The 25,489-nt window shown below is 41.2% G+C and overlaps 1 protein-coding gene across 18 annotated transcripts in view; it reads left to right on the top strand.

The window, feature by feature from the left end:
- DMD (dystrophin) overlaps positions 1-25,489 on the top strand; it is a 1,901,967-nt gene that overhangs the window by 988,609 nt on the left and 887,869 nt on the right. For all 18 annotated transcript variants that reach the window (XR_008319265.1, XM_053308495.1, XM_053308494.1 and 15 more), the window contains one exon: positions 4,945-5,095. Coding sequence is in view for 17 of the 18 variants with exons in the window: in XM_053308495.1 (XP_053164470.1) it covers positions 4,945-5,095 (151 nt within the window). In the remaining variant the exon portion in view is untranslated. The remainder of the gene's footprint in view (positions 1-4,944; positions 5,096-25,489) is intronic.

Below are 25,489 nucleotides of genomic sequence, written 5' to 3' on the forward strand. Positions count from 1 at the left end.
ACAAGTGGATGTTCTGAACACCTTAGGTGCTTTATTTTGTTCCTCCAGAATAAAATGAAGTCCCTAAAGTAATACTGGATCTATTCATACTAGGGCTTAATTCTTCATTGATGGGTAGTGTATATGAGTGTTAAAAGAGAAAATCCCACATGGGCTTAGTTCACTTACCCAGACTCAATGACCCATGATGGAGCATATACACATCCTTATGTCTCTTATGCATGCATAAACCAAATTTGAACAATACCTGGAAATTCTGCAAATCTGATATCTCCACCAAGTGCCTACGTATTCAGCCACATGAAGTCTATCACCATAGCAACATAGTTCTTTGGAGCTCCAGAGCACTTTAGGACTTTTCCTTAGTACCTTAGGCGGCTTAAAACTGCCTTTCTAAATTGAGATTAAAATCAGTTGAGTCTCCCTTAGTGTAACAAGACAAAACAAAATCTGTATGTCTGAAAACATTCTTAAATATGTCTGTACTTGAGAACTGCAATGAATTATGCATTAGATGGGTGTTGGGTTTCCCTATGGTGGCGTGGGGTGGACACTGAACAGTTGTTTTGTTTTGTTCTGAATGCACTTTTTCATTTAGAAGATATTCATGCTGGTCGCTGACTGAAATAAAGAGATTTGATTTGATTTGATTTAGAAAATAGAATAGATTGTCATTTCTGAGCAAATTCATAGTTTTTCTCCTTCCCTTGTTTTTCTGATCACTGGCTGACATCTAATCCTCCACTGATATGTCAGGATTTTCCATTGTGCAAAGGGGTGGGGAAGTAAATGTTCAGATACCTCCTCTTCAGATGCCTGTGCCTGAGAGTTCCCCTACCACACAGGGACATAGGTTGAGGATCCCAACTCTCAAAAGAGTTCAGGAATACCCTTAGCCCTCAATGAAATAGGATCCCCTAATCCTTAGGATCAGGCAGCTTCAGGGGAAAGAAGATATCACTCAAAATTGCCCCCCCCCCCATGCAACAGAAATACATGGCACGTTGGTGGAATGTTAGTCTGGATATTGGCCAGTGATGTGGTGTTTGAAATATCAAACATTTCTTTTTCCTATAGTATAATACAGAATTACTATCTGAAATGCCCATAAGAAATGACAGGCAAGAAGTACTTTTCAATCTGTCTATTATATGAGTCTGCTCTGGAGTAAGGAGCCTTGAGAGAAACTGACCCCATCATCATCATCATCATCATCATCATCATCATCATCATCATTATTTCAATTTCTATACTGCCCTTCCAAAAATGGCTCAGGGCAGTTTACACAGAGAAACAACAAATAAATATGATGGCTCCCTGTCCCCAAAGGGCTCACAGTCTAAAAAGAAACATAAGACAGACACCAGCAACAGTCATTGGAGGTCCTGTGCTGGGGGTGGATAGGGCCAGTTACTCTCCCCCTACTAAATACAGAGAATCACCACTTTAAAAGGTGCCTCTTTGCCAAGTTAGCTTCTCTTCCCTGTTGCACCCTCGTTGTACATCTCTGTTTATTTATTTAAAATATTTATATTCCACCCCTCAATGCTAGGGGCGGCTCATAATAGTAAAAATAATATAAAATTTAAAACAAAGCATAGAATAAAATCAATTAAAACAAATCCAATTAAAGATAAAAACCCATTTTAAAACCCAACAAACTAGTATAAAAGACTTTTAAAGGCCTCTCTAAACAGGTGTGTTTCAAGATCTTTTTTAAAAATACCAAGGGAGGGAGCATGGCAAAGTTCTCCTGCAAGGGCATAGCTGAGGGGCTACAACCAAAAAGGCTCTGTCTCTTTTCCCCATCAACCAAATCTCAGTCAATGGTGGAGCCATCAGCAGGGTGCAGGATAAATGAGCAAAGGGCCCTGGCAGATTCATATGGGTGAATGTGGTCCAATAGGTCCTCAGCCCCAAGTCATGTAGGTCTTTAAAGGTCAAAACCAGCATTTTGAATCTGGCCTAGAAGGAAACTGGCAGCCAGTGAAGCTGCCACAGGATGGGTGTGAATGCTACTAGCATCCACAAGCATCCTTGAAGCAGCATTCTGGACCAGCTGAAGCTTCCAAACTGTCTTCAAGGGCCCCATGGAAAGTGCATTGCAGTAATCAGATCTAGATGTTACCAATGGATGAGTGACTGAGGTCAGGTCTGACTTTTAGTAAGAGCGCAGCTGGTGGACTAGCCATACCTTGGAAAAGGCACTCCTACACGCCACCAGTGCCTCCAAAGACAGTATTGGGTCTAGAAGCATCCCCAAGCTGAAAACTTGGTCTTTCAGGGGGATTGTGACCCTACCCAGGACCAGATTTCTCTAACCAGCTAGATAATCAGTTTTATTAATCCAGAGCACTTCTGTCTTATCTGGATTAAGTTTATCTGGATTAGGTCTATCTGAATTCATGACTGCAACCATTAATGTTGGGGTGATGTGACAATTAATGTGAGGGAAGTGTGCTGATTAAATAACCATAAACAGTACAGTAATGTCAGAGATGTTTGAAATTTCACAGGGTGTTTTTTTTTAAAAAAAATCAACAGTTTCTTCACAACAGGAACTGTGTTATTATGCTGGTAATACTAAGATCCTGTGTTGGTGACAATTGGTGGTTTTATGTTCCGTTGTTGTTGTTGTTGTTGTTGTTGTTGTTGTTCCTGTAGTGGACAGTTGTATTTTAAACTGTGGTTTGGAGCATTAGGATGCAGTTTTTTAGACCAGCATATGTTGTTGGTCAATATGAGCATTGTGAAAAGGAAAGGAAACACAGAACAGTGAGGCAGAGGCCTATCCCTCCACTGAAAACAATGCCAATAATTTTAAGAGTAACCAAAGCTTCTGAGTTGCAGCTTTCTGTAGGGGGAGTGAGTGTATGTTTGGTCTGTATTTTCTTAAGTGTCCTGGAAAGTATGGGGAAATATGGGTTTTGGAGTTTGAGCAAGCAACCCATGGCACACTCTTGCAAGTGTGTGTGTGTGTGTGTTCAAATCCCTGCTGGCACTATATCAGGCAGCAGAAATATAGGAAGATTCTGAAGGGCATCATCTCATACTGCATGGGAGGAGGCAATGGTAAACCCCCTGTATTCTACCAAAGACAACCTCAGGGCTCTGTGGGCGACAGGAGTCAAATCGACAGCACACTTCACCTTACCTTACCATTAACAAATGAAGCAAAATCTACCTTATGTAACAGCTCAACCACAATTCTGTAGTTAGATGCAGGAACTCAAATTAATAATGTCATATATATAACAAAAATTTTAGATGGTCTCGCTTTTTAAAAAAAGTCAGTCTTATCTAGTAGTCCCACAACCAACTTGGTTTCATTATCTAATTCCTCTTTAAATAAATTATTTCATAAGGAAATTCCTTTTATTTTCAAAAATGAAAAGACTTCTGGATCTACATAGCGATGTACCTGTCTGGTCAGGGAACTGGTACCATCTCAATTATGGAATAATGTTCATGTCAGAAAAGCACTTCAAATCCATTCTAGTTTTGGCTAATCAGTGGCCTAAGAGTCTGACCCATGCAATACAGCTTCACTATAATTACACTTGGGAAACATGGGAGCAAAGAAACCTTCACAGAATAAAATGGGGATTAGAACCACAGAATATGGGTTGTTGTTGTTTTGTTGTTTTGTTTGGTAGATAAGCTCATAGCAGTTATTTTACTCATAGTTTAAAAAACAAAGTAGCTGATTTCTGGATTTCACATCACTTTCCCAGAGTTTCTCTGATGTTACATCACTTTTCTTCTACACTTCTTGTGAATACAATTTCTGGGTTTTTTGGTTTTTTTTAATGGATGGTCAGGCTCACTTTTAATTAATACAAGGAGTCTGCCATCCTTACCTACTTGTGTGCAAACTTCCAGACCTCCTGGGCTAGCCATTCCCCCCACCCAGTGATTTTTTTTCTTTACCCATAGACTTCTATGGGGACTTTTGCTGGGGTTTTTTAAAAAGGCAATGTCCCGGACTCCAAAGTTCTAAAGGGTCCAAAAGGACCCAAATTAACGTTTGTGGTTCTGGATCAAACCTGATCAGATACCTGTATTTCAGTCATGCACACCCTTATTATCTATAATTTTTAATCCAGACTGTTGCAATGATGGCATGTGTTGTTAGTAGAAAAGTAGTATACATTTATATTTAAAGTTGACAATTTAATTATTTTCTGCCTTGTGGCAACTGCATATTTTCTTCTACAAAGAAATGTTATAATAGCTTTCCTTTCCTGCAACTCTGCAAGAAACCACAGTAGTTCATGCCATCATACTTCAACTATGTTTAGCATGCAGTAATAATAATGTGCAATGAATCAGAACCTGTTCATTTAAATTGTATTCCTTGGTTTGGGTCTGTAATTAGTGAGGTGGAATAAGTACATTGCTTCTATCTGTCTGTCTTTCTCATCCACCCACCCATCCAAATACATATCTTTCTGGGTGTTGTATGTATTTCCAGCATGGTATTTCTGTATTTCTCAGCCTAACCTACCTCACAGGGTTGTTGTGAGGATAAACATAACCATGTAGACCGCTCTGGGCTCCTTGGAGGAAGAGCAAGATATGAATGTAATAAATAAACAAACATAAAAATACTAGTTTCCAGGCCTGTCAGACAAATAACTTCATAAATTCATAATTCACAAATATGTATTTTATTCTCTGTGCATATTTGTGTATGCAGCTAACCATACTTGTCAATTTACCTAGTGAAAAAAACTGTATACATACGCACAATGCTTGATAACGTTGGGACTGGTTAGGTGCAACCTTATTTAAAAGTAGCTTTTAGGTTAAATATTTTAAGAGTATTACAATTACATACATTAAAGTTAAGGATAATGTTTGTTAAAAATATTGTTTAATGTTTGACTTGCATTTGCTATCAGTGCTTTCTGATTCGTTCATTTGTTCTGTTTTCTTTTATAGACGATTTGATAGAGCAGTGGAAAAATGGAAGAGTTTTCATCGTGATGTGAAGAACTTTAACCACTGGCTAACTGAGACAGAACAAAATTTAGCTAAAATACGGATAGAGTCTGATGATCCAGACTTTTCTAAAACCAAGCAATACCTCAAGGTAGGATTCATCTATTGCATCTTATGGTATTTAGTCACTGTAATATATTAATATTTATATTTGCCTATATGTATTATCTACATGCAGATTGATCCAAAGGTGCTCTTCCACTAGCAAAAAGCCTTTTCTGCTTACAGAAGTTCTGTTTCTCACTTAGTAGAAGAGCATTGCATGACAAAAGTGACCTCAAATCCAAATAAGTTCTTGTTTGCTTTTTAGAAATACTTTAGCCTCATTGAGACTATGTGGCCATGTACAGTGGAACGAAGCGGGAGGTAGTCCAGCTCCCACCACATAAATCTGCAGTGAGCCCTGACACTCACGCTTATAGCAGGGCTTGTCTGACGAGGGAAAAGCCGAATGCTCTTCAGACAAGCCACCTTGTAAACATATGCAACAGGATGTGGGGTGAGTGATTTGGTGGGGGTGGGACGGGGTGGGACTCCCTCCCCCCTTTGCTCCACTATACACAGCTACAGCAGGGCAATTTTATAATGTCTGGACGAGGCTTTTGTACAAGCTATTTTTGGGAGCTGTAGAGCTTAGATGCCATAGCCTGTATTCTTGAACTATAATTCAATCCACAATACATCTGAGTAATCTTCCACTAGTGTCTGTGCAACATTTCATAGAACAGCACAAATGCATTTTGCCTTCCACTTGCAGTTCTTTGGATCCAAGTCACTGCATGTAATGCTATGCACATTTCACATGTCTACAATTCATTGGTGTGTTATCCGTACAGATAATGACATTTCCCCCAAATATATTCCAAATAATTTATTTCAGAGTTTTCCCCAGAGTTAATTACCTATTTGATGCGTATATATTTCTTCTAACATGATGTGAAGTTTGTAATGCAATGCAATCTTATTCTGCAGTTCCAACAATCTAATTCTATTGTTCACTCTGATTTAGTTGGGTGAAAACAGCATAGTGATGAATAACTTGAATTTGCAGCTGAGATGTATAAAGATTTATTTTAATTGATCTATTTTCTCCAATATATTGGCAAGTGTTAAATTTGTTGATTGATATTCCTGATACATATAGATTATAAAGAACCATGTGGTCATTTTTTGAAAATTGATTATATTGGTTATTGATCACCTTGAAAATATACTTCGTGCAATGTTAGCTTGTATAGTTTCCCTCCAGTGGCTGTTGCTGGTATCTGCCTTATGTTTCTTTTTAGATTGTGAGCACTTTGGGGACAGGGGACCACCTTCTTGATGTATTGTTTATTTTTCTATGTAAACCGCTTTGAGAACTTTGGTTGACAAGCGGTATATAAATATTGTAGTAGTAGTAGTAGTTGCCTTCAAAATATTTTTTCTTAAATTGATGTTGGAGACATAGTGATGAACTCAACTCCAAAACTACTGTACTCAATTTCTATACATATTCTATTCATCTGATATCAGTGACTAAATTTATTTATCTATCTATCTATTTATTTATTTGTCCGTCCAATTTTTAGACCACCCTTAAAAAATAGCTCAGGGCAGTTCACAAGCATCAAAGACCCTTTAAAACAATTTAAGAGCGCTGGAAGGGCAGGCCGAACAGGTAGGTCTTTAGGGCTCTTGATGACTGCAGGTTAGCCTTTACACAAAGTAACCTAAAGTTTAATCGCTCTGTATTAATTGCATTCCATTTTATGTTCAGTCTGCATTTACTAAGAGAGTCTTTTAGAGAAGAGTTTCTCTTATTCACTTCTGCTGGATAACGATAGAGAGAACCAAAGCATGGCAATTCCAATTGTCAGAAATAGGAGTTTTGTTTACTAAGCAAATTAGTTATTTTGTGATTTCAGAAATACATAGAATTTTGCACATTCTGTTCGGGGTAAATGAGATAAATGAGCGGAATGTCCCTAGAAGACATTTTACTGGACTATGCACTTGCTAGGTAGTGTTGAGCAAATCACTATTTCCTCATTCTCAGTTCCAATCATAGAGCAGGCTCCAGTAGGGATGTGCATGAACAGTTCATGTACTCCCGGTGGTGTTGGTGTTGGTGTGCCTTTAAAAGAGCAGTAAGGAGCTCTACATTAATAAAATAAAGCTACATATTATTCTGCAGCAGTTATTTTGAATGTACCAGTATAATAGATATTAGTTTTGTTCTCCAAATATGGCATGCTGCATTTTGCCAATATCAGTAGCAGCACACAAAAAATATGGAGAAAACAGGAAGGGGTAAAGTTGATTCTGATAAGACGACACTGGATGTTTCTCCCTGATATGCTAATATGCTACTTGCTGAGTTCTTTGAACATTATCCATTGTTATTCACCAGCCTGCAGTATGCAGTGGTATAGTCTATAGTAGTGGGGAAATTGGGGCTGCTTTGTGTTTTCAGTATTTACACCTAGTTAGCCATCTTCAGTAGGGATCAAAGTAAAAGGACTAATCATTACATCTTTCATAATTTCCTTGTTTTAGGAATAAGCATCTATGCCTCAGGACTGATTTATCAGGATAGATGTTAGTCCAATATACACTTCTTCCCCCTCCCAGCACTCTCGAAAACTATTCTGCAGCATTAAGCAGCAGAGCTAATTCACTGAAAAATTATGTGTTGACTGCATGTAAGCAGTCCATAGTTATGTCATTGTTAAATTTATTTTTAATTTGATGGATCTAATTTTAATGCAGCATGAAGGAACAAACTCTTCTGGGGCCACACAAGATGCAGTGTCCATAGAAGTATATTGCTGAGCTGTCTGTTTCAGGCAATGATCAGAATGTGCCCACATATATTATATCTATAGATGTTCTCATTAGTTGTAATGTCACAAAAATGTTGTTGATAATTTTTTTCAGTGATGAGGTGCTGAAATTATTAAATATAGTCAGCCCTCTGATCATGCTGATCTAATGGAATTTCTATCCAAACATATGGAACATGAAACTTCTATATTGTATTCTGTTTGTGGTGTTGAAACTGTCGTGGCTTGCTGGACTGAAACGAACTAGCAAAGTGAAAGACAAATGCAAAGTAAAAGACAAATGCAAACGAACTAGCAAAGTAAAAGACAAATGCAGAGAAAAGAGAAAGAAATCAAATGCACAGGAATAGGATGGGGGATAGCTGACTTGGCAGTAGTACATGAAAAAATGGATTTTGGAATTGCTCTTGATCATAAACTGAACACAAATCAGCAGCTTAAAAAAAACCCTAATGTGATTTTAGACTGCATTCGTAGAAACATGGTTTCCAAGTCACAACAGTATTTCTCAATGTGAGATTTTCAATGACAAACCATGAATCCACTCTCATTTGCTACCAGAGAATCTACACTCAGAATGCCTCAGAAACAACAAAACCCAGTACCCCATGGGTTAGCAACCCATGGGGGTGGTTGGCACCCTCTGTGCACTACACCACCACTCGTTCTGGGTCACCCCAGCACCCCCCAAGTGCAGTTATGGGGCTGCTGAAACCTCAGTTCTTCCCTATAGAGAAAAACCTTAAAGACACGTAAACTTCAAAAATTACTTAAATATCAGCCCTTTGCTCAATGCCTTTGAAATAAGTCTGGTAGCTTCCTTGCCCCCCTTGGGCACTACCACAGAACACACTCTGGTCTAGGACCCCCCCACCCCCCCACGCGACTTGAAGCTATACATTTGCTGGCATTCTCCTAATTCCCTATGGGGAATTCAAAAATACTTTAAAAATTCACCAATAATTGGAGGAGTGTCCAATTGCCTTGGGGTTTGGTGGATGGTAGTCACCCCGGGTGCCTACCATCCACCCCACTTTTGTGCCCCTAGGTGCTCCACATTCGGGGATAATGGGCTGGTTCAAGTCCCATTATACCCTATTAGAAAAATAATTAAAAATATTTCAAAAATTCATAAAAAATTGTAGGAGTTTACGATTGCTTCAGGGTTTTGGTAGTTGGCACCCATGGGTGCTCCACAATAGGGAATAATGGCCTGGTTCAAGTCCCATTATACCTATGAGGAAAAAAATCATTAAAAAGTGGGAGTTGGGTGGTAGGCACCCATGGGTCCCCAGTTCAGTTCAAATTTGAACCAGCAGCTGGTTCAGTTTGAATTCAAACCATCAAACTGAACCGGTTCGAATTCAAACTGGTTCAAATTCAAACCAGTTTGCACATCCCTACAGCACAGTACCTCCAGTGACTGTTTCTGGTGTCTATCTTTAAAAAAAAAAAGATTGTGAGCCCTTTGGGGACAGGGATCCATCTTATTTATTTGTTATTTCTCTGGGTAAACTGCCCTGATACATTTTTGGAAGGGCGGTATAGAAATTGAATGAATAAATAAATAAATTTGAAACTTTGCTGATGATATGCTACAGTATACCATGGAAGAACTCCATCAGCCCTACATGAACACATTGTCCTTTCTCCATTCTTAAGCAGGCTCCTTTAAAAACCACACATGTGCATAAGGAGCACATGTGGATCTTCTATAAACCACATTATGTGTACACAGGGCAAGCAGGGCAACTGCCCAGGGCCTGCTCTGGCTGCTGGAGAAGGGGCCCTCTTCTAGACTAGAAGGGAGCCCTGCACTAGCTGATTTGCCCCAGGCCCTGCACTCCACCAGGGCTCTCTAATCATGTGTGTTTCTGAGAATATGATTTCTCAGGAAAAAATTCAGTATTGACCATGGGATTCGTGGATGGGATTTCCCATTAGTATAAGTGAGGCGTTTACTTCATATATTCAATATCTTGTGAGCCAGAGTGGCTTTAATGACTGCAGCCTAAACTACTGATAGATTTGTAAGCATTGGTTGCCACTGGAGTAGCTGAAGATGTCACCTCACTGGAAATGAGAGTTATACTTTTTAAGAGATAAATGTTAATGTTTAGAACTTCTCTGGACTTGCATAACACTACAGAATTCTTAAGTAGAGATGCTATTTCCCTTTTTCCCTTTTTCTGGACCCATTATATCAAACAAATCAAGTAGCAGGCCTATGGGTCTTCCATCTCCCCCCCCCCCAAGAAATGCTCCACATCCTAGGGGCTTAGAATCTGATCTCACAGCATGAGCAAAGCAAACATGAACAGAAAGCTGCTAAAAGACTTCTTTGTGGTACAGTAGCAGGTGATTGGGCCAGTTTATTCACTGCCAGGATCAGTCATCTGGGACAGGTCTTTGCCTTGTTATCTCATGGGTATCGTGAGATCTATAAGAACTCTCTTTTTTCTTCTCCTGGTCTGGAGGTACATTTTCCTTTCCTTTTTAAGGTCAAGGCTATCTCCAACCCTGTATGGAGGTGTTTTTCTTCCAGTCCTGGTGGTTGAAGCCCTCTCTCCAAGTGCTTCCTTTCTGCCAGCCTCCTTCTACTATCTGCTTCTTAAGTGCTGGGTTAGAACTTGAGGTGGATCCAAATAGCTTAGATGTGGAACAGGTTGCAGCTGGGGCAAGCCCTGCCCAGACAGGCATTCCTCCTTCCTAGTTTCCCATTTGTTTTTACTCACACCTGGGGTTTATTAGTCTTGCTGAAGCAGTGCTACATAAGCCTCAGCCTCCAGTGCTTGCTAAAGGGTCCTGGGGCTTACAGGCCTATTTGAACTCATATATTTCCTCTTCCACATTATACTTGGATAGACCTAGAAGTCAGTAGTTATGTTATTAGCTAGGAAATTGTAGACTCTTTCAGCCCCCACCTCTCCACACACTCAAAATCTTGAAAGTTTTCTTTCTGAAAGAGCTACAGTCTTCATGAATAGGGGACAGCTTTGGTCAGTCACAGTCAGTGGAACATAGAAACCATGTATTAACAGTAATAAACCTTGTTTAATATATTTCAGAATTTGTTGAATGTTATTTATTGTCTTTCCACTGTTATACATGATCAAGGAAAATGAAAAATAATATATCACCAAAAAAAAAATCATGCTACTTAAACCATTGCTGTTGATAGGCCTGTGCTTTGGCAGCTCTTAAATGGAACAATCTGCACATTGGTGCAGGTACTGCATAGAAGTGGCCATTTGCAATGTGACTGTCTGTGCTCACAGTACTGTGCAATTCCAGTGCAGGGGGATGCTTTGTGGGAATCCAAGCCCTTGGCTCACTTGTGATGGCTGGCATGGTATCCAGAGCAGGAGATGTGCACAGAGAATGCTGGCAGGAAAAAGAGTAGGTATAAGACTAGCACTTATATTGACATATCAGTTTCAAATATATATTTACACTTTTTGAACTATATTCAGATGAAATTTATATTTGCATGCTGATATTCATGTACTATACTTCATATATTGATTATTAAAAAGAATTTTAAATTGCTGGTTAATAGTTTTTTAAAGCATAATTTAATGTGAGCTTTTGTTGAAAACTGCAGATGGCACCATCTTAAAAGATATTTCCTCCTATGTGAGAAAGAATGCCTCTTCTAAATTTGTGCCTGTTGGGATTATACATGCATGCTTATTCTGGAAACAAAATGAGGTCATTTGCACAATCAAAAACTATGTTCTACCCGGGTTTGTAGCTGTGTGTGCTCCCAGTTTTTGGTTCTGTGGAAGCAAGGTAGGAGGAAAACCTTGGTAGAAATAATTGTGTGGAACCAAGGTGGGAGGAAAGGGTACCCAGATGTTCTTCGTAACTTGCTTCCACACAACCCAAGATTGGGAGTGCACACAGCTCTGAAACCCGGGTAGAACACAGTTTTTGATTGTGTAAATTACCTCAAAATGTCCCACCCCCCTAAAATGTATTGTTTTCCTTATATGCAAATGTATACATTTAACTAAGTAATTAATCACTCAAATAATCTATTTAATTGACCAATATTTCTTTAATTTGATAGTTCTAATGTCAATGGATATATAATCACATCTGCTTTAAATCAGCATTTTGTATTCTTTGTTTGATATGGGTGAGGTTCCTATATAAACTGGTCTATTGTAAATTCAGAACAGTGAATACTTAGTTTACATAATATAGCATTTTATAATAGTATTTTTTATTCTTTTCGATTATAGACCTCTTATATTTAACCTAATTTAAAATGCCCAAACATTGCCAATGAAATTTTGAGATATCACTTGCATTCTCCTGTGGAAAAGCAGCACTTTAATTACCAAGAATGAGCACTGAGGTAATCAACTGTGATATTTCTCTAGGCAGCCAACCAAGATGCATTCTGAAAAATATGGGTCAATAAGGAGATAACTAACTAAGTCTGGTATCAGAGAAGAATCCAGAACTCTAAACCTCAGAATTACAGAAAGGAGACTAGAAATATCACCTGGATATGAAAGTTGTTAAATGTGATATTTTATATTATAAATTATACCTACTTTAGTAAGATATTTAATGGAATGAAATATCATTATCAAGGCCCTTTAATATTCCTGACTAGTTGGCAGTTTTTTATTGTTCTAAGAAAGAGGCTTTATGCATTGAATGAGAAACTATTAGCAATAGTATTAAATATTAAAATTTTAATATTTAAATATTCACATCCTTTGTATCAAGAGTTGTTAGGTAACAATAATATTTTACCAATGGGAAATTTGTGAAGAGCCCTAGTACAATAATCTAGGGCTTATTGGAATGGAAACTGTGTATCTGGGGGAAGGAGAGATCCACTGTTATTCACCCAATTAGCAAGAAAAACTTAAAACAAATTGCAGTTCTCAAGCATAATTTCTCTGGGCCTAGTACAAACTTGCAACATGCCCCCACTCTGCCCACATGAAAACACCTTTGTCCTTGAGCTTTGCCCTCAGTTTAGGCTCTTTGCCCTCAATTTAGGCTCTTTATGTTTCTGGTTGCCTAATTTGTATTGATAACTAGACATGTTACCATGGTATCTTAATTATGCAAATGCCCCTTAGATGTTGTTCTCTCACCCTGGGGTTAGGTACTGGTTCTGATGTGCACTCTGGAGACTTGAGCCTAACTCATTACTCACATACATTTTAGAGTCATAAACCCTATCAGCAGCCCTGTTTCCTGCTATCCTTCGAATCTATGCTGCTTTTCCATCCCTCCCCTTGCCAATCTGATGCCACACCTTATTGGCTTATCCTACTTGTAAACAGGATATGTAAGTAAAAATTAATGAGCTCAGGGACTTGCAGTTTGAGACAAGTGCACAATTGTACCACTTGTTTCTATCATCCAATTCTAGGGAGATGATAGAACTTCCAAACCAGTGTTTGGGGGCATTTTTGAATTGGATAGTGGATTTGGAACATGCTTTGGTTCTGATAGATTTTTTTGTGCTTGATGCATATCACACAAGTGCAGAGCTCTGAGTAGATACTAGGGTCCGAACCACTATCACACTGAGAATAGCTGGCAAGTGGTCTGAGTCAATATGTTACTTATTCATTTTCTTAGGTTCCTGACAAGTGTCAGTATTAGTCATTGCACATTTTTGGCCCTATTTTTTTTTTAAAAAAATCATTTAGATATCATCATTTTCGGGCACAGTTTAGCTGAACACAGATTCTTTAGAAGCAAACTGGCTTTAGAGCTGGAAGAAGTATCAAGGAGGACAGATGCCAACTTCACATTTAAATAAGTATGCATATTATCCTAACTAATATGATATGCATATATCCTAACTAATCAAACATATATGTTAGGATGCTCTGAAAGGATGCAGCAGGCCCACACACAACTTGCCAAGTCCACTGTAAGCAAAGCGTCCCAACTCTGTCTGCTACGAAAGAGCTCTGTAAAGTGCTTTCCAGATTAAATCCTACAACAGGGGTAAAATGCTTTGGCTTGGCAGGAACGTATTGAAAATGATCCCCAGAATCTCAAACTCCTACAATGGTAAAATACAGCTACTTTTTAGCAATGCACATGCAACGTTTTAGCACTATATCACAAAGATAACATTTTAAAAAAGGCATTGGGAATGTGAACAGCACCTTGTTATTAGTGCAGGAACTGCAGTGTCATAACACAGGAAGTAAGGACACACATTCTCTCTCTCTCTCTCTTTTACACTTATTATTATTTATTAGTAAGTATACTTACTAATTCGGCCTTGGGCCGAAATAAACAAATAAAAAAACAAAACAAAATTATTTATTATTATTCATTCAATTTCTATACCGCCCTTCCAAAAATGGCTCAGGGCGGTTTAAACAGAGAAATAATAAATAAATAAGATTGATTCCTGTCCCCAAAGGCTTCATAATCTGAAAAGAAACATAAAATAGACACCAGCAATAGTCACTGGCAGTATTGTGCTGGGGGTGGATAGGGCCAGTTACTCTCCGCTTGCTAAATAAAGAGAATCACCACATCTAGCTCGGTATGGAGATGTGTCTCATGATCAGTGAGACCCGCTTTTGTCAGTTTTGCAGGAAAAGCGGGCTAAGCCCGCTCTCCCCGCAGACGAGCAGGGCGGGAGCCCTGGGCAGCTGGATCGGCCACCCACATGACTGCCGGTTCCATTATGGAGCCAGCGGGGCTGGGGAGTTCAGGGGCTGCGTGGCCCCCGGAAGCTCCAGTATGCCCTGAGTGAGCACGCAGGGCATACTGGGGAGCCCCTGAGCCGGGAGGCTGCTTTTCAGCCTCTCACCGGGGGTCTATTCATGAGTAGCCGTGGCGTGGAGCCGCACCACAGCTACTCACAATCCCCAAAACCGGGTTTGTGGAGTGCTCGCTCCACAAACCCAGTTTAAGGGGCGGGCTACTTGAGCGGGTTACCTGCTTAAGAACCACCCGGCTCGCAGCCAAGCCTGGTGGTTCACACAATTGTAGGAAATCGGGTTAGCGGAGGCTAGCCCAATTTTCTACAATCGTGTGAATAGCCTCATTGTCTACACAGACTGGCAGAAGCTTCTCCAAGGTTACTGGCTGGAGTCTCTCTCACTCTCATCCCTTTCTGGAGATCCAGGAGGGAACTTGATACCTTCTGCATGCAAGCATTGAGATGCTCTTCCCATCCCCTAAGGGGAATATTTTAAAAGGGTTTAAGGGAATATTTTAAATGATCCCATTCAACTGCAAACCAGGTCAGACTCTGCATAGCAAACAGGGCAATTCATGCTTGCTACCACAAAACCAGCTCTCTTCCTTATGCAAATTGTCCACAGAATGCAAGATAGTGAACCACAGCAGGGGTGCCAAAAGGCTGTTGATGGAGCACCAAGGGGCAGATGAAGGTAGACATGGCACAACATCCTCACTCCCCACCCACACCTTGAAGTCATAGGGGGAAGTACTAAGAACCCACAGAAGGTGACTGTTTCCAGGCTCACTTTAAAGGGTTAGTGAGCTCCCTGCCCTCTAGGCATGAGAAGAAAATGTTGGGGGTGGAGAGGGGCAACTAGTGTGATATAAAAATTGGCAAATGCTCAAATAATCTGAAAAAATGAGGGAAGGAGATGGAAAAACCCTACTTTATCTAAAGATTATAAACAGAAAAAGTAACCCTTGCTTGGAAATATTCCACCAAGCTGCTGCCATTGCAGCAATCGGAAGAAAACTCAGCAGGAAAATGCTCACTTGTACTATCTATATGCAGATAGTTGAAAAAGGAAAACTTTATCTTACAGGGAGGGAAATGAGTGCTACTTCCTTGGCTAAAGCTCTAGAGCTAGAATTGGCTCAGCCTAGTTGTTCACAGAGACTGCAATGGAGAGACTACAACCTATACTTCAGAGACTTTTCAACCTATACTTCATCAAAGTATAGGTTTATTACAGGTCTCAAGTGTAATGTTGAAATAAAAAGCCCCAAACCAATAGATTATTGCATATAAAAAGCAATGTTGAACTGTGTCAGTAATCAAGTACTCTCTTTCCATGATAGTCTCCCAGTAGTTCTCCTATTTGTTCCTTTAGAATTTTGTGCCATTTATAGAGCTTAGTTCCATTGATCTTTCTCTCTTTTAGGCTTCTTAGTGACCATTGTTGAGCACTTGAACTATTTTCTTGAAGTGCCAGAAGGCTGCATATGATGGCCGAAGTAACACATCTCAAAGCACATGCCTGGAGGGTTAGTAGCTGGAAGCAAATATATACACATACCAAATATGTGCACTGCAGTTTCTTTCAGAAAACATTTTGTTGCTATTCCATTTGGAAATTTCCTGTTGAAACATTATCACATCTAGTACTAAATTTATCATAAGATTTTATACCCATCACACTGTTTAGGAAATGGTCATAACAGGAGAGTGATCAGTCTTTAGGAAATCAACATCAAGGAGAAAATTTTTAATTTGTCTTAAGTCCATGTAAAAAAGCAAACAACTTGAAACACAGTCAGCTTGGCACTGGCACAGTGTCTGCATGCAGAATTCTTGCTATATACTTCAACAGAGCCCTATTTCTACAGCTGCCTCTCCCTCTTCAGCATATATGTGGGAAACCAGTCCAAGATGGTGACTGGTCCATGTCCACCACTTATATCCTTATCTATCTCAGTTTCCCAGCCTGGGCTTCAATTATGTGTGAGATAAAGCAGAACTCTGTTGAGCCCTATGGTGATCCCTCTATATGAAGATGGATCATGCCTTTTGGGGGGGTTATATTTCTCCCCCACCAACTTTCAGTTTTGTGTTGAAGTTTGGTGGTGTTGCAGGGGGTGAAAGATATTTGCACTGAGTTTGAATTAATTAACTAAGAACAAGATAACAAGAGAAAGGCAAAAAAGGCACTGAGTGGAACTCCCATTAATGTGCAGGCAAAGGGCAAACACTAAAGCCTTTGTTGTTAATTTTCCAATTCAGTGAAACTTTGCTCCAGCTGAATTCATGTGTTCAGTCTGCACCATAATTGCCACCTAAAACAAAAACCACATGCGAATTGTTTGTGTGAAGCAGCTCCCCATCTAGCTGAAGCAAGTTCAGCCACACCATTGCAAATCCCTGATGTGACTAAATGAAATCTATGGAGAGCTAAATGGCTTGCCAGTTGGAGCTGCATCCATATGGCTGCTTTTCAAGCAGCAATAATGCTGCAGATCAAACATGAATCTGGTTTGTCCTTGCAGTCTACCAGACTATTTCATTGATTTGTTGAACATGTATAAGGTTAGTAATGTTGCTAAAGTTTAGCACATGCTCAACTATCTCACTGATGGAAATAGCAGGCTTTGAAATGGTTAATATTGCATATTCACTCATACAACATATAAAAGCCTCAGTGTTGTAAACTATACATACCATTTGTGATTAAATGAAGAAAGTTGAAAACAGTGGATCTGAACTTCCAGGAGCTACTAGGGTACTAGCTGGTCATTGGGCTTTGGCAGGCACATTTGAAAAGCTTTCCTTCCAGATGATCCCCAGCCAGGGGCATAGCAATGTTGGAGTGGGCCGGGAGACGAGATTTTAAAATCCCCACCCATCACTGCCTTCCTCTTCTTCTCCTGGCTCGATGTCTCTGCTAACTATCCCAACTAGTTACAAGGTGTAAATAACAGCACAGCACAGTGTGGATAATGGGAAGAGATCATTTCAGAAACAGGAAATTTTTCAACACATCAGATTATCCTTGTATTTTATCAGCAAAGAGACATAGCAGGGAGCAAGAATTCAGAACAGGAAATATGCTGCCACCCTCTCTCTCCTCCTCTTCCACTATAACCCCACCCTTCAAGAAACCAGGAGTGACTTCAGTTTGACCAGTTCAAAACATGTAAGTTGCCTCACAATGGCACAAAGACAAACTAATCTGAATAAATGTCACAAATCCTGGAGCACTGAATAAAACTTGTCCAGATTATTGACAAAGCAATTTCTTACATTAAGGAAATGACAAGACTTTTATTCTCAAACCATTTCCTCAGTCCTATCAAGGGTTAACAGACTACTTCATGAGAACTGGGTTAATTTATTATTTATTTATTTATTTATTTAGCACATTTTTATACCACCCTAACCCAAGGTCTTAATGACAGAAGTTAAAAGAATGTCAGGCATAAATGCGTGCTCACCAGTTACTGGAGGTTGTTCTGAATTTATGAGATGGCTTTTCCAACCAGCATAAGTAAGGAGACACCATCTCTCTCTCATTCTCATATATATATATATATATATATATATATATATATATATATATATATTCCTTTCACTTGAATTTCAGAGTGCCAACATCAACATTGGTCTCATCTTATAGCAACCATGACCAAGCAAGTATAATTTTCCAATCATAATGATTTACATTTCTCCCTACAGGGTGTCAACTTCAACCTCAAACAAATTTCTATTCTTTTGCATTTTAAAATTTTATTGGTTTTTCCAATATCTTAACAGTCCAATTACATTTAATTAAGTAAATATTGACTTCCCACTTACCAGTCTGCACGGTTCATATTAGTTATACAAATCTACCATTGCTATAATAATTCAAAACACATATACTCCACATTGCAAACTCGATTTTACCCTACCCAACCTGCGGTTGTTACTAAATTTCAAACCCTGCTGAAAGGTCCATATTGGAAAAATAGTTCTTTAATTAAAGTAAGAATGGCTCTCAATCTTCCTTGAAACATTCCAAGTTTTCATCTCTTATGAATGCTGTAAGTTTTGCCATCTCAGCGTATTCCAAAATTTTTATCAACCGATCTTCTTTTGAGGGCATTTTATTATCTTTCAATTTCTGCACATATACTATTCTAGACACCGTGGTTGCATACATAAAAAAAAGTTTCTTCTGGAGCACTCCTTGCGTTATTCCCAGCAGGAAGGATTCTGGCCTCTTAGGAAATGTCATTAAAAAAAAAAAAATATTCAACTCATTATATATCATATCCCCAAAGGCCTTTGCCTTCCCGCATGACCACCACATATGAAAAAAGGTTCCTTCACATTGTCCACATTTCCAACATTTGTTTGGAACATTTTTATACATTAATGCTAATTTTTTCAGTGTCAAATACCACCTGTATATCATCTTATAATAATTTTCTTTTAAAGTATAACATGCAGTGAACTTTAAAGCAGTTTTCCATAATATTTCCCAAGCTGCCATATCTATATTATGACCCACATCTTGAGCCCATTTTATCATAGTAGTTTTAACCACTTCGTCTCTTGTCTCCTCTTATCTTTTCAAGCCAAAGAATCAAACTTATCTTTTTTTTTTTAAAGCAAGTTAAAAAGCCATAACTTTTTAGGGGTGCAGAATCAGATACTGCTTTACTTCCTTTCACTGGATGGATGGATAGGTAGATGTTGCCGACTTTAACCATGGAGAAAACCCACAGAGCCCCTTCTCCCCATTAGATGATAGTCAAAGAACATGCAAGTCGCAGGCAGAAAGCTGAAGAGGAAAGATGCTCATAGGAGAAGCTACTTTTATTGAACATTAAAGCGGGAGGGGGTGGTTAGATACATTTTCACTTCAGCTGAAAGAGCGGTTCCCTTATGCTCTGTGCACAGCCTGCTCCCTATTGCTGAGAGAGGGGGCTTTTTTCTCAGCCCTTTGAACGGTGCAGGCAGCAATCCCTCAAGAACAAGGCAGGCCAAGAGGAAAGGAGGGAAAGCAGAAACTATGTGCCAGCAAGAGGTCATTTACAGGAGCAGACAAAGTGCGGGAGCAAAGGTCTTCCTCAGGCAGCTATCTAGGACTGCTGGCTTACTCTTTTGCATGCTAATGACTAGTTTGCCTTTAGTGCTGATCACTCTGTTGTGCCTGCCCTGAACTACTGAACTATCACCAAAATGCAAACTTTGCTGACTCCCCAAGTGAGATATTTAGAATTTCTAATAGCTTGTGGCTTCTTAAACAGAAAAACAATCAGCTTGAGGAACATGTGATAAATCTCACAAAGAGCAGAAAGAAAACAAGGAGAGAGGAAATGGCGAGGGAGTTCAGGGGTTGGCTGCTACAATGAAAAGCACTCACTTCCTGGCCCCTCGCAGCCACTCTCTCTCCCTCAGCTGCAAGGCCATCTCTCTCCCTAGGCAGTGCAGCCCACGACCATGCCAGAAGGGGTAAAGGAGGCGAGGAAGCTAGCTTTCCTTGGTGACTTCGCCCAGCACCTTTCAAAACCTCCCTGCCCTCCTTCAGCAGTCTGACCGGGCGCAGTCGCACAGAGTCAGACCGGGTGGAGCCTGCCTGGCTGCAGAGATTACCTTCCCTGCAAGGCAGGTGCCAGTGGCCACGGAGGCGGGAGCGGGCTGGGGCTCAGACTGGCACTGGCGCCCTCCCTCAAGTGGCGCCCAGGGCATGTGCAATGGCTGCCCCACCCCAGTTACTTGTCTGCCTGGGGTCACCGTAGCTGAAGCACACATCGCCTCCCAGCTGCCACCCCCCCTCCCACAGCCATGGCGGGAGCCAGAGCCTTCCCTGTCGCTGAAGAAGGATTCACCAGTTGGAACAACCACAGCAGCAGACCCAGGGTGGGGCACAGGGGGAATTGGAGCTAAGCTCTGTGAGTGACTGTCACTCTCCACAGTACACCGGACTCTGGCGAGAAGGGCAGGAGGTGGGCGGGTGGGCAGGCAGGCTCTCTCTCTCTCCTCTACCCCACCCCAGCAGGAGGCATGAGCCCCACTAAGGCTAGTGGCACAGTGGAAACTTAAAGCAGCAGCAGAAGGGAAGAAGGGGGTGCGGAAGAGGAGCGGCCTGGCCGCCACCAATGGCTGTCACCGCACCCAGGCTTACTCAGGCAGGGCCGCGGGGGATTTGCCTTGGTGAAGAAGGAGGCTTCGTTCTGATCTGGGGACGGCAAGGGAGGCTGGTGTGGGAGGGCTGGCCACAGAGTCCTCTGCTCTGCTCTGAAATTACACAGACACAGCTCAGCTGCAGCAGCCAGGCTTCAGTAAAAGCACAGCAAGCGTGGCCAAACTGAGCATTCAACTTCTTCAGGTGTTCTTCTCGCTCACTCACTGGCAGCCAGCATGTTCAAGGAACTTCCAATGCACGTGTGGTGCCCAAGGCTAGCCAGTGAGAGCAGGAGCGCAAGACGAGGGAGGAGCCGAGGGTGGCAAAAGGGTGGAGATGGGGAAAGGAGGGAGGCAGGCTAGCCAAAGAGAGCAGGATGAGGGAGGAGCCGAGGCAAAAGGGTGGAGATAGAGGAAGGAGGGAGGGAGGGACTATATCACTGGAAAATGTGAAGGAGAGACAGAGAGAGAGAAATTATGCTGTGACACATTGGAAACGTCCATTCGGAATAATTCAGAAACCATAATTCATGACTTGCCTCCGGGGGGGCCTGTTGGGGTGGTGGGCTGGGAGACAACTGTTTCCCCTTGTCCAATTATAGTTAAGCCCCTGTCCCCAGCATTTCATAGCTGTTTCAGCTGGTCCTTGAAGAGGAGAGCTGGTCTTGTGGGAGCAAGCATGACTTGTCCGATTAGCTAAGCAGTGTCCACCCTGGTTGAATTTGAATGGGAGGCCACATGTGAGTGGTGTAAGATATTCCCCTCAGGGGATGGAGCCACTCTGGGAACAGCAGAAGGTTTCACATTCCATCCCTGGCTTCTCTAAGATAGGGCTGAGAAAGATTCCTGACTGCAACCTTGGAGAAGCCACTGCCAGTTTGTGTAGACAATACTGAGCTAGATAGAGCAATGGTCTGACTCAGTATATGGCAGCTTCCTATGTTGGCTGGGATTTAAAACTCTAGTTTAAATACAAAATTCCATCACACTTGTATACATGCATACACACAGGGGCCAATCACACGATTAGCAAAAATTGGGCTAGGAGAGCCTAGCCTGATTTTTGCTATATGTGAGAACCACCGGGCTCGGGTACGAGCCCGGTGGTTCCAGAGCGGGTAACCTGCTTGGGAACCCCTGGTAAAAAACACTTCACAAACCTGGTTTTTAGAATCATGAGTAGCTGCAGCACAGCTTCGCACTGCGCCTACTTATGAGTAGACCCCCGGCCAGGAGGCTTAAAAGCAGCCTCCCGGGTCGGGGGTCTCCCCAGTATGCCCTGTGCACTCGTGCAGGACATACTGGGGCTTGCGGGGGCCGCGCAGCCCCCGAGCTCCCCAGCCCCCGCTGGCTCCATCACGGAGCCGGCAATTGTGTGGCCAGCCGCTCAGGGCTCCCTCTCTGCTTGTGAGTGGGGAGAGCAGGCTTAACCCGCTCTCCCCACTCACCCTGCAGAACCAGGTCTCATGGATCATGAGCCCAGGCTCACTCTCATAAGTCAATTGGGAGAAAAATCACTCCAGAAATGAATGGAATCCCTATGGCGGGGTGGTTTCTGTCCCATTCCCATTAAGTCAATTGGGATAAAAACCACCCCAGAAATGAATGGGCTTTCTATGCTGGGGTGTTATCTATCTGATGGCCATGTTAAGTGCTTTGGGATGGGGGAAGAACACCCTGTTTCTTTTTGAAATCATCAGTTATGTTTCCCTTGATGATGATTGTGTCTCAAAATTAGTCTGAGGCACTACGGGTAGCTGTTAGGTTTCCAAGGCACTGTGCCTTCTGGGAACACATGCCAAGTAAGCCAAAGAAGTACAATTTGAAAATATGGTGGTTCTGTGATGAAAAAAACATCCTACTCACTGACAAGAGATGTTGGCCTTGGGAAGCAAGTTGGACAAATGGAATAAAGACAAGTAGGCCTGCAAGTTGTGCAGCAATCTGTACAGCCATGGAACAACTCTTGGGGCTGCTTCAAGTGAACCTACATGCACTCCAAAACCTTGTTGAAGCACATGTAGAGAGGTGATTCGGATGAGCATCCCTCTAACGCAGTTAAAGGATGTGCCAAGAGCGGAGTGGAGCATCCACCAGTGACATCAGGGCAGGTGTGTTCTTGCCACAGACCTGATGTTCTCATGTCGGCAGGGCAATGTTCACCTGAACCTGCCCTCAGAGAACTGTGATGAGGGATAACTTTCTCCCCAGTATATAGCTGGCAGAGGCTCTCTTAGGCAAGGGATTGACCTGTGTAGGCACTGAGACACGGCAAGCCAGACATACCCCCAGAGATGCAACCAAATTCACAGAGGGAAGCACTGTCATCTGTGTTAGGCTTGGATGGACAGAAGATGTTGGTATTGTGTGTACCCAAGAAGTCTGTGCCCAGGACAGTTGACAAGAAACCAAGCAAAAGAAGTGTTGATTGTGGGTCACTGGCCTTTAGAATGCACTTGACCAGCTCCCAGATTCCCCTCAGGTTAGACACAGTGTGAAGCTGAAATGCTGAGAACTGAGATGTTGAACTGACCCTCATTAGTGTAGGGTTTGACGTGTTCATTTTCTTTGCTAATGGCTAACATTCTCAGTGAGTTGTGCATGGCACAGGGTGCCATGCTTGGGATGTGGGGGTCACTGCTGCCCTGTCCTGGAGTTAAATGTTAAATTATTGTGGGTTCTGTGGCCTGCAAATGTTGAGGCATTTGATGTACCCAGTGGGACTACTTAGGAGTAGGAAGTCCTACTCATGTGTCAAAAATTAGATGAGGGTTAAACGTGCTATGACCTTTCACTTCTGACTGGGTCATGCCCTCAAACATTTATTAATAATAATACTGCCTAATTTTATGAATCTCCTAACTAGACTCAGAATATAGTTAAAGACTTTCTGCTTAGTGGTAATTATGGATTTAATCAATGGACTTACAGATACAGTGCAATACTATTCATTTGTTTCTCCCAGGAAAATGATTGTGCTTAATTGAAAGGCGAGCAACATCTGCTTCAGTGTTCTTTTGTTTGTGTGCTAAAATTTTAACACTGACTTTTATAAACAAGGCAATGTTCGTTGTTCCAGTGAGACTTGATACAAAATGGATTTTTAATTCCAAGATAGCATATTGCGATTAAATATCCCAGTGAGGTTCATATTTCTGTTTTCGTAGCATAAACTGAACTCTGATCTGTTTATGGCTCCTGAGAGAACACTATTCCAGCATAATTTTCACACACAAATATAACACTTTTAAAATATCATCTATAAATCATTTGCTAAGAAAGTTTTTCACAGCTGGATTTTGAAACTAAAGCTTTGCAAAACATTATTCTTAAAGGATACCATGATAAACAACAGAACAGTCAGAACTTAGACCCATACCATGATCAGTTCCAGAGACCGATGACTGATTACCTTAATATATCGGGCTTGTCAGCCTCTGTTCATTCTTTTCAAGTGCTGTTAATTTCAGTAGGGAAGTTAAGCATGTGGTTTATTTTCTCTCATTACAATCAATGGGACTTAAATGTGCTTCATTTTTTGACTTTTGATTGTGATAATACTGTTTGTGAGTAGACCAATGTGGTAGGTATGGAACACAAGAATGGGCTGTTTTGGACTATGATTTGTCCACCCAACTTACCACACACCACAGTGCAAGGAGGGGCACATCCTAACACAATTAGGGAAAGGAACATTGGGAAATCTGAAGCACATGTATGCTCACAATGTGTGCACCTTATCACATTGAGTAGAGTGGATGGATGCAGTGGCTCTTGCCCCTGGACTTCAGGGCCGAAGTCCAGGGCTACCACATCCCCTGGCGGATGCCCAAATCCTCTTGAGTCTGTCCTGGGTCGTGTGGTTGCTACTGGCCTGCACTGAGGCAGGCAGCCGAGTGTGCTCGTGACCTGTGCTGGGTGCTTTAGAGACCGAGTGGGGAGTAGTGAAAGAAATATGGGGGATGGGAATATGTTAAGTTGTGTGTTGAAATGTTTCTGCTAATGCATATTTGCATGAATATACCTGTTTTATATTCTCACATTCTTGTGACTCCAGTTGTAGTTTATGCCCTCAAGAACTCACGTGTTATACTGCTTGGGGTGTGTGTGTAGCTGCACCTATTGTTTATTTGCTGTAGGTAAGGCAAAGAAATTAGGAGGAAATCTAACCCTTGCTTAACTGTGCAAACAAAGGTATGTTGCTTTCCCAGCCCCCTCCTGTTGTAGTAGTAAGGAAAACATCGTAAAGGCCAGACTTTTGTTTTAAATTGAAGCACTGCTGCAGAAGTGCCTATGGGTTGTTTTAAGTAGTTGTGTAACTGTTCTCTTGCGCAGCATTGCCAGGGCTGCATATGAATGTTGCATTCATATGCATCACAACTCCTGTTATTCGGAAACATTGGCATTAGCCAATGGGACTACTTATGAGTAATTTGTTATGGCCTGTCAGTATGGATGTTTAGGTGATGGATGTTTTCCTTCCCACACTTGCATATCAACTCTGGATTAGTTTGTCCTAATTTTAAACCACAAAGCAGAATGTAGAAGAGAGATCAACTAAATGGATCATTTCTTTTAAAAGATAATTAATCCCACGCTTTCATTACCCTCTTTCAGTGTCAACTGATTTTACAGCCCTAGGTGTTTTAAAATTGCCAATTGTGAAATCATGGTTAAAGATATAGTAAAAATGCACCTAGTTTTAAGACTATTTAAAGCTTTAACAACTACTTACCCAACAGCTTTAAAAAGTGCCATTTCTGAAGATGTTTATTTTACTTTATTTCACACCACCTCTTCAAGCATA

Source organism: Hemicordylus capensis, chromosome 3 (assembly GCF_027244095.1).
Source record: "Hemicordylus capensis ecotype Gifberg chromosome 3, rHemCap1.1.pri, whole genome shotgun sequence".
NCBI lineage: Eukaryota > Metazoa > Chordata > Lepidosauria > Squamata > Cordylidae > Hemicordylus > Hemicordylus capensis.